This window comes from Hyaena hyaena, unplaced genomic scaffold (genome assembly GCF_003009895.1).
Source record: "Hyaena hyaena isolate Hyena2069 unplaced genomic scaffold, ASM300989v1 scaffold_415, whole genome shotgun sequence".
Lineage (NCBI taxonomy): Eukaryota > Metazoa > Chordata > Mammalia > Carnivora > Hyaenidae > Hyaena > Hyaena hyaena.
The window spans coordinates 133,621-145,864 of record NW_024081048.1 but is presented as its reverse complement, the minus strand read 5'-3'; the positions used below and the strand labels follow the sequence as shown (position 1 = coordinate 145,864).

General features: G+C 38.6%; 1 protein-coding gene across 1 annotated transcript in view; it reads right to left on the bottom strand.

The window, feature by feature from the left end:
* The window catches only part of GNAI1 (G protein subunit alpha i1), an 87,633-nt gene that overhangs the window by 30,608 nt on the left and 44,781 nt on the right, over positions 1-12,244 (bottom strand). Inside the window, exons 2-3 of the mRNA XM_039252468.1 lie at positions 850-892; positions 607-748 (exon numbers count right to left, since the gene is read on the bottom strand). Of these exons, the coding sequence (XP_039108399.1) occupies positions 607-748; positions 850-892 (185 nt within the window). The remainder of the gene's footprint in view (positions 1-606; positions 749-849; positions 893-12,244) is intronic.

Here is a 12,244-nt window from a genome sequence, read left to right as displayed (position 1 = left end):
TGTCTTGGGGTCCAGTTTCTTTACTGATAAAATAAAGGGGTGAAACGTGCATGTCTCCTAACGTCCTCAAACCCTTTAGCTCTGAAATTCTGATGCATGTTTTCTAACAGCCAATATTTTCCTATTCAAAGACAGGCAAGATTTTATACAGTTTCCACCAGATGAGATTAGATTGTTTTTGTAGGCTGGGGATAAATACAAATAATTAGATTATATCAGCATTCCAAATTATGAAAACAAATTGTGAAGAGAGTCAGCACAGGCAGCTTATTAAACTCCATAGTAACTACTAAAAATCTTCATGGAGACACATGAATACCCAGTATCATAAGTTACACAGAAAATATTGCATGGTTATTGAGTTGTCAAAATCATCTGGAATGGATAAGGAAAGAATTCTAGTTATAAAAACATTACACGATCTTGTGTATTCCAAGGTCATTGCTTCTAAAGGTTCTTACTCACTTCATGCACTACTGTCTCTATACCCTTTTTATAAAATGGTCCTGAGATGGTGGATAAATCTATGTTATGTACTATGGTATTATCATGCAAGTTATTCTTTGTACTCCCAACAGGCCTGTTCTAATGAATTTAACAACTCACCGCCCGAGCTGAGTCACCAAAGTCTATCTTCAACCTCCCCATGGCCCGAATGATAGCAATAATTGACTGGATGGTGTTGCTGTAGACCACCGCTTTGTACTGTTTACATTCCTCCTCTGAATAACCAGCTTCATGGATAATTCTAAGGAGACAAAAGGAAAAACGAAACAAAACACTTACTTCCTTTGATGGAAGGGCACACTTAAACATAAAACACAAATTTAATATTTTAAGGCTACTTACTTCATTTGCTTCACAATTGTACTTTTCCCAGATTCACCAGCACCTGAAAAAAGTAAAATACAGGATTTGTAACTTCATCCTTATGTTATATCCAATCCACCAACACAGGCATGCATATACACCTTCTCTTTCTTTCTGTCTCTTAACAGCTGAATTTTATTTTATACCAAAACAATCTTTAACGGTTTCCAAACATAGAAATATTGTCAAAAATAAGTCCCATTTGATATTACTTCATAATACTTAAATTCAATGAACTCAACTAAAGACTGTTTTTATTGTTGTTAGTATGTATTCATTAAACCAATAAAAAATTCAACCTTCTATAACTTAAAGTTAAGCACTATCAATTAGTTTTATTCAAAATTTTGCTCCTTTTTGGAAGATACTCTGGTCAGTTATCCTAACGTTAACCTTTTCTTCTTCATAGAAATGAAGTAGATGGAAATAAATAAAAAATATTTTAAAAAAAGAAAAAAAAAATGGGCGCCTGGGTGGCTTAGTCGGTTAAGCGTCCGACTTTCGCTTAGGTCATGATCTCACTGTTCGTGGGTTCGAGCCCTGCGTCGGGCTCTGTGCTGACTGCCAGCTCAGAGCCTGGAGCCAATTTCAGAGTCTGTCACTCCCTCTCTCTCTGACCCTCCCCTGTTCACGCTGTCTCTCTCTCTCTCCTAGAAATAAATAAAAAATATTAAAAAAAAGGAAAAAGAAAAAAGAAATGAAGTAGATGGTAGTGGTGCCAAGAAGCCATATAACAAATAATTTAAAAATATGATATATTAAAACAGTTATGTCTATGCAATGCATGTTCCACCACCATTATTAAAATTCTGACACACAGCCCACATAATGTGCTGGCACCGGAGACCCCATGGTACGTAGAACAGAAATGTCTCTCCCCCATGTTCTTCTAGCTTCCCTGTCACATGAGTCATAAATCCATTTTCAAAATGTTTCTTCACCTTCTACATGTACGCAAGGTCTCCTCACAATCTGGGTTCCTAGCATTTTGCCATAACATAAAAATATTACTAAGGAAAGAACGCTTCCTAAAAGAGCCCTTTTATCCTTCACACTTAACAGTAGCTGATACCTTTGCATCACATCATATCAATTATTTGTCAGGCTCCTTCTGACTGCTAGAGAATCTCTGAGCAAAGGACACAAGGAAGATAAGACAAGTCTTTCATTTGCCTTCAAGTTGTCTTTAGCCAGGGCTACATGTTGTAGAGGTATTTATCACAGTTTGAGAAGCTCAGCTAGGATTTTTATTATCTGGGCCCCATTTTCCTACGGCCATTCCCACAGTGCTTTCTGATCCAGCATTACTGAACAACTTCTGGTTCCGAGAACACCTACTGTGATCGCACCACAGATCTTCAAACATACGGTTTCCCCTGCCAAAATTTAATCTCCGTTGCTGCTTCTTGCCACCCTATCCTCCATCAACCATAAACTTACCTCCTTTATGAATCTTTCCTGACCCATTACCCCTGTGATCCCTGATGTCCCTCACTCTACACATTTAGGTGAATATTTCTTGGAAGTCTCACCCCCTAACTTGTGTTAGACACACAATCAACCCAAAATGTACTTGAATTTATGTAAGCTATTTGTGCCTGTTACAATTAGATGGCAAACTTCTGGGCATTGTTCTCTTCGTTCCTATCCCCCTCCAGCTACACACACACACACACACACACACACACACACACACACACTTCTATCTCTCTCTCTCTCTCTCCTCCCCCTTCTCTCTTTCTCTCCCCCTCCCCCAAATCATCAGAGGCACCTGAGAACAGAATCCTAGTTAAATGGCCTATTTGAAAATCCGGTAGGTGGGGGAAGCTGCTTAAGTTTTACTTGTGATTTAATACTTAAGAAATTTTCCCCAGATACCAGCACATTAAGTAGAAAAACAGGAGCTGAATAAACCATGAGGGCATTCTTCATTTACAGACAGCCTTTGAATCTTTCAGGGCATCTGCCAATAAAAACAATTCCAAGATAAACAACCCATTATTTATTAATCAACAACAGTGTGCTTGGCTCTGTGAAAAGGACCATTGTAAGCATTATGGCTCACACATTTCCCTCATTCAAGAGAGATCCACCCACCTAACACACCCTAGGCAGTTTCCAGCAGGGCTATCTTCAAGAAGGCCCTCTGGGTTTCCAGAGCACTGCCAATTGAGTCAGTAGCAGCCATGCTGTGAAGATGAGACCTTCCAGATCCCCGTGAACATACAGAAGTGGTGATTCCATTGGCACAGCGAGCTTTGATGAACAGCCACCCACAGACCATTCTTTTAGTCAAACTCAACAAGGGGAAGGCCCAGAGAAAGGCTCACATTATACAAGCCAATGAGGTCTGAGAGCCAAGTGGGGTAAAATCAGAAATAGTAAAACAAACAAAAAGAATTATCAGTCAACATGAAAAGTTTATAATCTTAACAAGAAAAAAAAATGTTCCTAGCATTATCTTTAAGTTCTAATTCATTTCATATCTCTTAAAATAATTGATAACATAGGACACTTAGCTTACTTTGCAAGGAGCATACTGGTCGATGACTCGTGGTTCAAAATATCCTGAAATCTGTGTAACATTAAAGATTGAGGCTAGGAGTGTTATTAATTGGGTATCTGCTTAATTTCTTCCTTCCTCACAAGGTGCTCTTTGAGAAGTAAATATCCTAGAGGCAGAAATGCTGAAAAGAGTCCTTCAAAGCCTAGCAGTTTATGTAGTTTTCAGTTCTCATTTCCGTGCAGACAGACTCTGGATAGGAAAATCAGAAATGCTGCCTGGTTAGGGTTCCAACATTTTAAATACTGGTATTCTTCCCACACAGCACGCGGTAAAGAGTTAAAGGTTGTTCTCTACAAATCTCAGCAAAGTAGTGTTTGAGAGACAAGAAGCAATATCGCAAAAAGAAAAAAAAATCTTGGAGGTAGTGGAGGGGAAGGGGAAATGAAGAAAGGGTCAATTTTCCTAGCAATACTCAACTAGGCAGCTATTGTTTTTTCCCTTAAATCCAAAGGCTGATTAAAAATGGCTGGGAACACCCTTCTTTTGTAAAGACACAAGTCTAAACGTCTAAACCGAACTGACTCCATGACAGGCTTTAAGTTTCCCCTCTAAACTAGAAGGCCTAAATTTCAGCTTCCCCGAAACTATCAGGTAAGTTACACATTGCCCAAGGCAGGAGTAACCACCCCTGCAACACCCAATCACCCAATCAGGAAAGGCCAGCGACCACCCTCCACATTGTTAAGGGAGAGGCCTGGAGATAGAAACTATAGATAGGACCCTGTTACCAAAAGTTAAAGTTAACCCGTTAGTCGCTGAGTAAGACCCTAGGCTCGCTCTGTGATTGGCTGAATTTAAAGGTACTCTAAATATTGTAATTGGATCCCGCCAAAAGTAACGAATACTCTAGACAATGTGTATGGTCAAACCAGCTGTCAATGATGTTGTATAATTATGACTGGATCACTATTCCCATGTCACAACTTCTGTAACTCCCCCATCACAAACCCCATAAAAACCCTACTCTGCCCTTGTTCGGGGCTCTCAGCACGGATCCACGGCACTGGTGAAGTCTGTGAGCCCGAGCTCGAGCCCGTAATAAAACCCTTTGCCTTTGCATACGTAACTCGGACTCCTTGGTGGTCTTGGGATTTGGGGGAGATCACGATCTGGGCATAACACTTTTAAAGAGAAACAAGGAATATACAACATGTATGGAAAGATCAAAGTGTGTGACCATTGCGGTCACAAGGCCAAGCCAGTCAAGGTGACTAAGGGACATTCCAAAGTAACTGTGAACAAGCTGGTCACTGTGAAATGAGAAACTTCAGAGTTCTAGGCAGGGAGATTTTAACTTCCAACGGGCCATAGAGGTGTTCAATATGATCATGGTACGCCAGTAAGCCAAGAGTTACAAAGTCAAAGTTGGGACCACTTAGAGTGTCCCTCAGGCTTCTTTTTAAGGAAGAGGTGGCTAATGGAAAATTTCATCTGTGGGATGCCTAGGTGGCTTAGTTGGTTAAGCATCTGACTCTTGGTTTGGGCTCAGGTCATGATTTCACGGTTCATGGGTTCGAGCCCCACGTCGGGCTCTGTGCTGACAACTAGCTCAGAGCTTGGAGCCTGCTTCAGATTCTGTGTCTCCCTCTCTCTCTGACCCTCACCTGCTCACGCTGTCTCTCTCTCTCAGAAATAAATTTAAAAAAAGAAAGAAAGAAAATTACATCTCTGAGAGCAGACATTAAGCTCAGCAGGCGTATGAAATGGAGCTCAGCACCTGATAACACACCATACATATGGTAGCAGAGCTAAGAGCACCACCACAGTAACACTGAAACTCATTGCACTTTGGGGTCACGTGTGCACAGCCACCTATTAACACTGAGATTTGGGAAAGGAAACACATTCCTTAGGACAAGCAGGAGGAGGGAACCAAAAACCAAATCAAGATCTAAGTAAATTAACCCTTGGCTAGATTCTAATTATTTCACTAGAATTACATAATTTACCATTATAAAATAGTAATCAAATAGTATCTGCCTGATTTTGTTGAAAGGCAGTACAGTAAATCTAAAGTTTTAACTGCTAGTAGTTTTAACTTTTTTTTTTAAAATATTTTATTTATTTCTAGGAGAGAGACAGAGAGAGACAGCGTGAGCAGGGGAGGGTTAGAGAGAGAGGGAGTCACAGACAGAAACAGGCTCCAGGCTCTGAGATGGCAGTCAGCACAGAGCTCGACGTGGGGCTCGAACCCATGAACCGCTAGATCATGACCTAATCGAAAGTCGGACACTTAACCGACTAAGCCACCCAGGCGCCCCTTAACTGCTAGTAGTTTAAAGACAAAGAACCTCTGAGCTCTTCCAAACACTCTTTCCTCCACTCCAAGAAGATTCTTTGTCCAATTCTCTGCTCGGGGTCACATTTATAACAATTATTTCTTGGTTTCAGCTGCCCAACATCACATGCTATTCAGCTATTAAAATGGTGATTTAGTTATTTTATTCTGAATTCCTGACATCACCATTCCACTTTTAAGAAATCCTAATTTTATGCAGAATTTAAGAAATTCAAATTTTTACACTGAATAAAACTACATTACAGTTTAGTTTAAATGGAATTAAAACAAAATTACAAGTTGCATTTGAAGTCTTTTGTTTATCATAGTGTTACAATATGATCAACAAGCTCAAGATCCTTATATTAAAGAAAGAAGCAAATAAAGTTTAAGGGAAAATATAAATTAAAAATATGAGGTCTTGCGGCACATGGGTGACCTAGTCAGTTGAGCATCTCTCCCTCCCTCTGCCCACCCATCTCCCACTTGCATGCTCTAAAATTAAAAAAATAATAAATAAATTAAAAATAAAAAATATGAGGCTTTATTAAACCCTCTGAAAGTACAGGGAGAAATAACAGTCCCCTCCTTACCCTTAGAGCATTTACTTTAGAAAAATTATAACTGTAAATACTTTTTCTTTCTTTCAAATGTATCACACATTTGAAATGCATCACATACCCACACACCCACACATACTTTAAAAAAACAAATAGGCCAGGGAGCCTGGGTGCTCAGTAGGTTAAGTGTCCAACTTCGGCTCAGGTCATGATTTCACAGGCTGTGGGTTCAAGTCCCACGTCAGGCTCTGTGCTGACAGCTTGGCGCCTAGAACCTACTCTGGATTCTGTGTCTCCATCTTTCTTTGACACTGCCCCATTCATGCTTTGTCTCTCTCTCAAAAAGAAAAAAAAAAATTAAAGAAATTAAAAAATTAAAAAAAAGAAAAACAAATAGACCTTGTTTTGGTCAGCTTTATGACCTAGGATGTCTTTCTCAAGAGAGACAGCAACACTATCTTCCATTTTCCTGTGGAGGGATAGGAGCCTAACCTGGGTGGGTGCCTTGCTCCAAGATGCATAGCTACCTCCTATCACAAAGATGTGAGACATGTTTCTCCTTTCGGTAAGGCCAATTAGCTAACACAAATGGTCTACCCAACTAACAAAGTTAAATGAACTATGTGCATAAGGTGTCAAGCCTCTTACTTACGAACTAGTTAATTCTAACTTGAAAACATGTATGTAGTTAAATTTTACCCATTTAGCTATATATGGGATGAGATTTCTTTCCATCTTTGCAATCTCTCAGTGGATTGCCTCTAATGTACACCACACGCTGGTTAAATGCTTATTTAAAAATAAAAGTGTTTTCCTTCTCTGCTATTTTTGTAAGGAGGATGTCTGGGTTGGGAGAAGATTTTGTTTCTAGTTATTATTCCTCAACAGAGATCATAACCTAAAAATCTAATTTAGCTATAAGAAGCACTAAATTTATTTAAATAAATAAATACATATTTATGGGATATATCCGGCATTCTAGGATATAATAATAATTTGATAATGACTGTAAACACCAGAATCCAGATCCCCCAAATGACCAACTTTCTCAATTTTTAAAAAATTTTTAATGTTTTATTTTTGAAAGAAAGAGACAGACAGATCTGAAGCAGGCTTCAGCCTCTGAGCAGTCAGCAGAGAGCCTGATGCAGGGCACAAACAAATGAACTGCGAAATCATGACCTGAGCTGAAGTCTGATGTTTAACTAACTGCACTGTCCAGGTGCCCCTGGTACCTTCTCAATGTTAACTCTCCATAAAACTAATCCCAAAGCCATTCATGCCTGAAACAGGTCCCAAACTACTACACTGAGCAAGAATGACTGCACAATCAAGACTACTCTAGAAACACAGGACAAAAGGAGAGAATTGTGGGCGGCACAGGAAGCTTTTTCCTGACAGCCCAGTAAGAGATCTTGTAAGTTCAGGTCTGCTCTACCCCAACATATCCCAATGTTTGTGCAGTCATCAGCTGGATCTCTGCATGTTGCTCTTAAGGAATTAGGGTTTGGTAAATGGACATAAATACTGATCATCTGACAACCAGAATTGTTGTAATGAAGTCCTTTTTGTCTCTGAACCAGGAAACTCCTGTCTTCTGAAGACAGACATTAGCATAAAACTGCAGTAAGCTAATGTATTAGCTTGTAAGTAAGGTAAGACCTCAAATACTGAAGAGTTCTTGACATGCTATTGTTTAATTTTTAATTACCTCCCAAATTCCAGCAACTACAAACACTTCCAGTCATTGTTTCTACATCTGTACTACTGAACTTTTAAAATCTCTAATCTTTTGGGGTACCTAGGTGGTTCAGTCGGTTGAGTATCTGACTCTTGATCTTGGCTCAGGTCATGATCGCAAGGTCATGAGACTGAGTCCTGCGTCAGCATGAAGCCTGCTTGAGATTCTCTCTCTCCCTTTCTCTCTGCTCCTCCCTCACTTGCACACACACTTTCAAAATTAATAAACTTAATTTTTTTTCTTCCCACAAATGGCAACTCAAATAGGTTTGTCCATTAAACCCAAAGGAAGAAAACAGTAGTTCTCAAAGTATAATTTCAGGACCAAAAGTATCAGCAACACTTAAGAAATGTACATTCCTAGGAACCACCCAGAACTTACTGAATCAGACACTCTGGGAGTGGGCCCAACCATCTGTGTTTTAACAAACCCGCCAAGTGATTCTGACGGAAGCTAAAGATGAAGAACCAGTGAGGTAGAAGAAAGGTCACCTCCTTTTTTTTTTTTCTGGATTAGTGATCAGGGTAATTGTAGTCATTTAGTTGTTGACTAGCTCTCTCCTATTCCAAAGAGAGATAAATAATATTGCTTTACATTTCTGCAAATAGCTTATTAAAAGGCAGCTGGATTCTCAATCCTCTGCATTTAATATAGTGCAATCACTTATTACTCTGGTTGAAGTATATTAAAAACTATTTTCACATAATTATGTAATTATTAGAAAAGGGAAGAGCAATTTAACAGCACTCACAGATAATTATGGAGAGCCTTCTTTAATCTATACCAAAATTAAAAATAAAGAGTAGCTTTGGGGTGCCTGGGTGGCTTGGTTGGTTAAGGGTCTGACTTCGACTCAGGTCATGATCTCACCATTCGTGGGTTCGAGCCCTGCATCAGGCTCTGAGCTGACAGCTTGGAGCCTGGAGCCTGCTTCAGATTCTGTGTGTGTGTGTGTGTGTCTCTCTCTCTGTCCTTACCCTGCTCATGCTCTTTCTCTCTCAAAAATAATAAAACATTAAAAATACGTTTAAAAATAAATAAATAAAAAGGGCAGTTTAAAGACTGGTTATAATGCATTTCTATGAACTTTTCAGACTTTGATATCATTTGTCTATCTTGTACTTGGATGAATATTTTATCCATGTCTGATTTGAAAATTAGTTCACTGAGCTGTGCAGAACTGAATATTGATATATTTTCAATACCAAATAATAACATAACAAGAATATATATTATCTATATCATATGTATATATTTAATCATCTTTTTAATATTACCCATAATCATCAGAAAAGACTTTAACTCTTGGGAGAGCTTGATATCTCTCAGTGCTATATCCAGATACGGTTTTTAAATTTCAAAAAAATATTTTTTGCTTAAAAACTCTAATTTTATTATTGGCAACAAACACTGTTAGCTGTTTTCTTTGAAATCACAGACTAACTCTGCCAAATTCCCAAGTAGGACTAACCACAATTTCTTTCAAGTATAAATTGTATTCCAGGAAAAGAGCAACTAGTTCAGTTCACAACTTAATCATACAACTTTTTATCCTCAAGGTAACCAATGTGGTTTGGAATATGGCAGAGTACTTTGGGTATACTTCATATTTGGTTACACAGCATATTGAAGAGGTGTCTACCTAATGGTTAAGATTTAATAATGATTTTTACAACTTGAGCATTTTTTTTATCATAAGTGCATAGCAGTGAAGGATATCATGATTATTAGTACAATTTAGTGCTATTGACATGATTCAGTATTTTGACCTATTATTATTTTGGTTCTGTAATAACAAATGACAACACAATTAAAAAGGCAAACAACACCTTAGTAGATTAGGAAAATGGTCTCAGAGACACCTAGGGTCCATGGGTCACTCCTAGAATTGCTGGTTTAATGTCTTTCTCGTGTACTGAACCATAAGCTATGAAAAAAAGAGAGCTTTGGTGTTTTTCCCCATGATATCCTCCAAGCTTTCTCCTACATTTAGTGCATGGCAAGAGTGCAATATACATATTCTCAGGCAGGCAGGCAGGCAGGCAGGAAATACACCATGAAGAAAATATTAGAAAACATAACAGCATTTCCATGAACTGTGGAAAGGGAGAATTCTGTTAGAGACTGGAAAAAATAAAGGAAAAGTATGGTGGGAGCCTGTGATTGATCATTAAAACAGGTTCTCACCTATTGTTAATAGGAGTAGTGGCAGGAACATGGCAGCTAAAGACTGTATTTTCCACCCTCACTTGCTACTAGGTGTAAACCACATCCCACATTGCTCATCAAAGCAAATGATTTGTGGAAAAGAAGGAATGCAAACTTGGACTCTCTCCCCTTGTCCTTTGTATAAGCCAGACATTAGGTGTGCCTATACTCTTCTTCTAAGCCAATACATTAAGACAATGCCCAGGAGATGCTGGGGCAATGAGAAGGCAGAAACTTGGGTCCCCTCTATAGGCTGTTTACTTATTTAGTTAGTTAGTTAATTTTAGAGAGAGAGCACATGAGCTGGGGAGAGAAAAATCTCAACCAGGTTCCACGCTCAGCACAGAGCATCACATGGGGTTCAATCCCATGACCCTGGGATCATTATCTGAGCTGAAATCAAGAGTTGGACACTCAACCAACTGCGCTACCTAGGTAGCACTATGCTGATAAATGTTTTTAAAGTTGTCTAGCTTAAATATATAAGCAAATATATAAACATATAGATATAGGAACAAAGAAGTCCCCAAACCTATGAACATTTTTTTTTAAATCACAATAAAGTGGAAAGGCAAAGTACTGAATAGGGAGAGCAATCAATAATTAGTAAGTAGCAAAGTACAGGTTTAATGCATAATAAATTAGCTTTAACTGACCAAAAAAAAAAAAAAAAGACAACTTATAGAGGAAAACAAACATATATAGTATTCTTAAGTTGTAAATATATATTCATGCAAAAAATTACATTAAAAGAAATATATCGAAAAGTTTATATCCGAGTAAGGCAATTTTATTATGCAAATACTTCTGTTAATTTCTACATTTTTATGTTGTACATAATAACACTGACTCAGAGTTATGCACTTTACTTAGAAAAACCTTGGGTCATATCTCTCATGATTAAATATGAATAAAATTATCTTTTAAAATCTCATTTTCTTCAACCCACATCCCTGTATCATCACTCATGCATATAAGTCTCACATTCTAATCACAGCAAATTATGTTTCCTATCAAAACTTTCATGATCATCCCTACCTCCCCCTACTTTATCCTAAATGGAGCCCTTTATCAACATGGACACTAAGAAGGCCCACACTATGTTTAGGTGGGGGAGCATCTGAGGCTGTGCCTTTCCAACCAAGGTACTTCCAATTTTCAGGAAATGTGAAAACTACATTGACAAACACCGGGTCTACCACATGGCCCATCAGGGCAGGTAGGATGACTACAGCCCTACACAGACTCAGGTGAGAGATTATGAGGCCCACAGTGAGAGACAGCTCAAGCAGGCAGGCTCTATGCAAGCCATCAATGATGGCACCAGACACTTGGACTGTGATGCCAGGACCATCTAGGTAAGAGCCATCATGTTCATGACTAGAAGAGGCAGAACACAGTACATCTAAGGGACTACTTGGTCCCTGTTACAATAAATTGTTACTCTGCCCTTTCTTCCCACTCACACACCGATCCCTGCACCAATTATGGGTATCAGCCAGGAAGGGAGGATGGCAAGTGATAAAACATTTTCATCTGAAAACTATAGGGACTGTTTACTCAGTCATAAAAAAGAATGAAATCTTGCCATCCGCCAACATGAATGTACCTAGAGAGTTTATGCTAAGTGAAATAAGACAGAAAAAGACAAATACCGTACAATTTCACTTATATGTGAAACCTAAGAAACAAAACAAACAACAAAAACAAACAGACTCATAAATACAAGAACAAACTGGTGGTTTCTAGAAGAGGTGTCTGTATTTGTATGGGGCGGCAGGGAGTGATGTACAAAACAGGTGAAGGGGATTAAGCAGTATAAACTTCCAGTTACTGAATTAGTAAGTCGTGGAAATGAAAAGTACAGCATAAGAAATGAAAAGTACAAAAGTTCTGGCATACTAGAACATTGTATGATGACAGATGGGGTCCACACTTTCGTGATGAGCACTGAGTAATGTATAGAATTGTCAAATCAATGTTATACATCTCAAGCTAATTTAACACTGTATATTAATAAC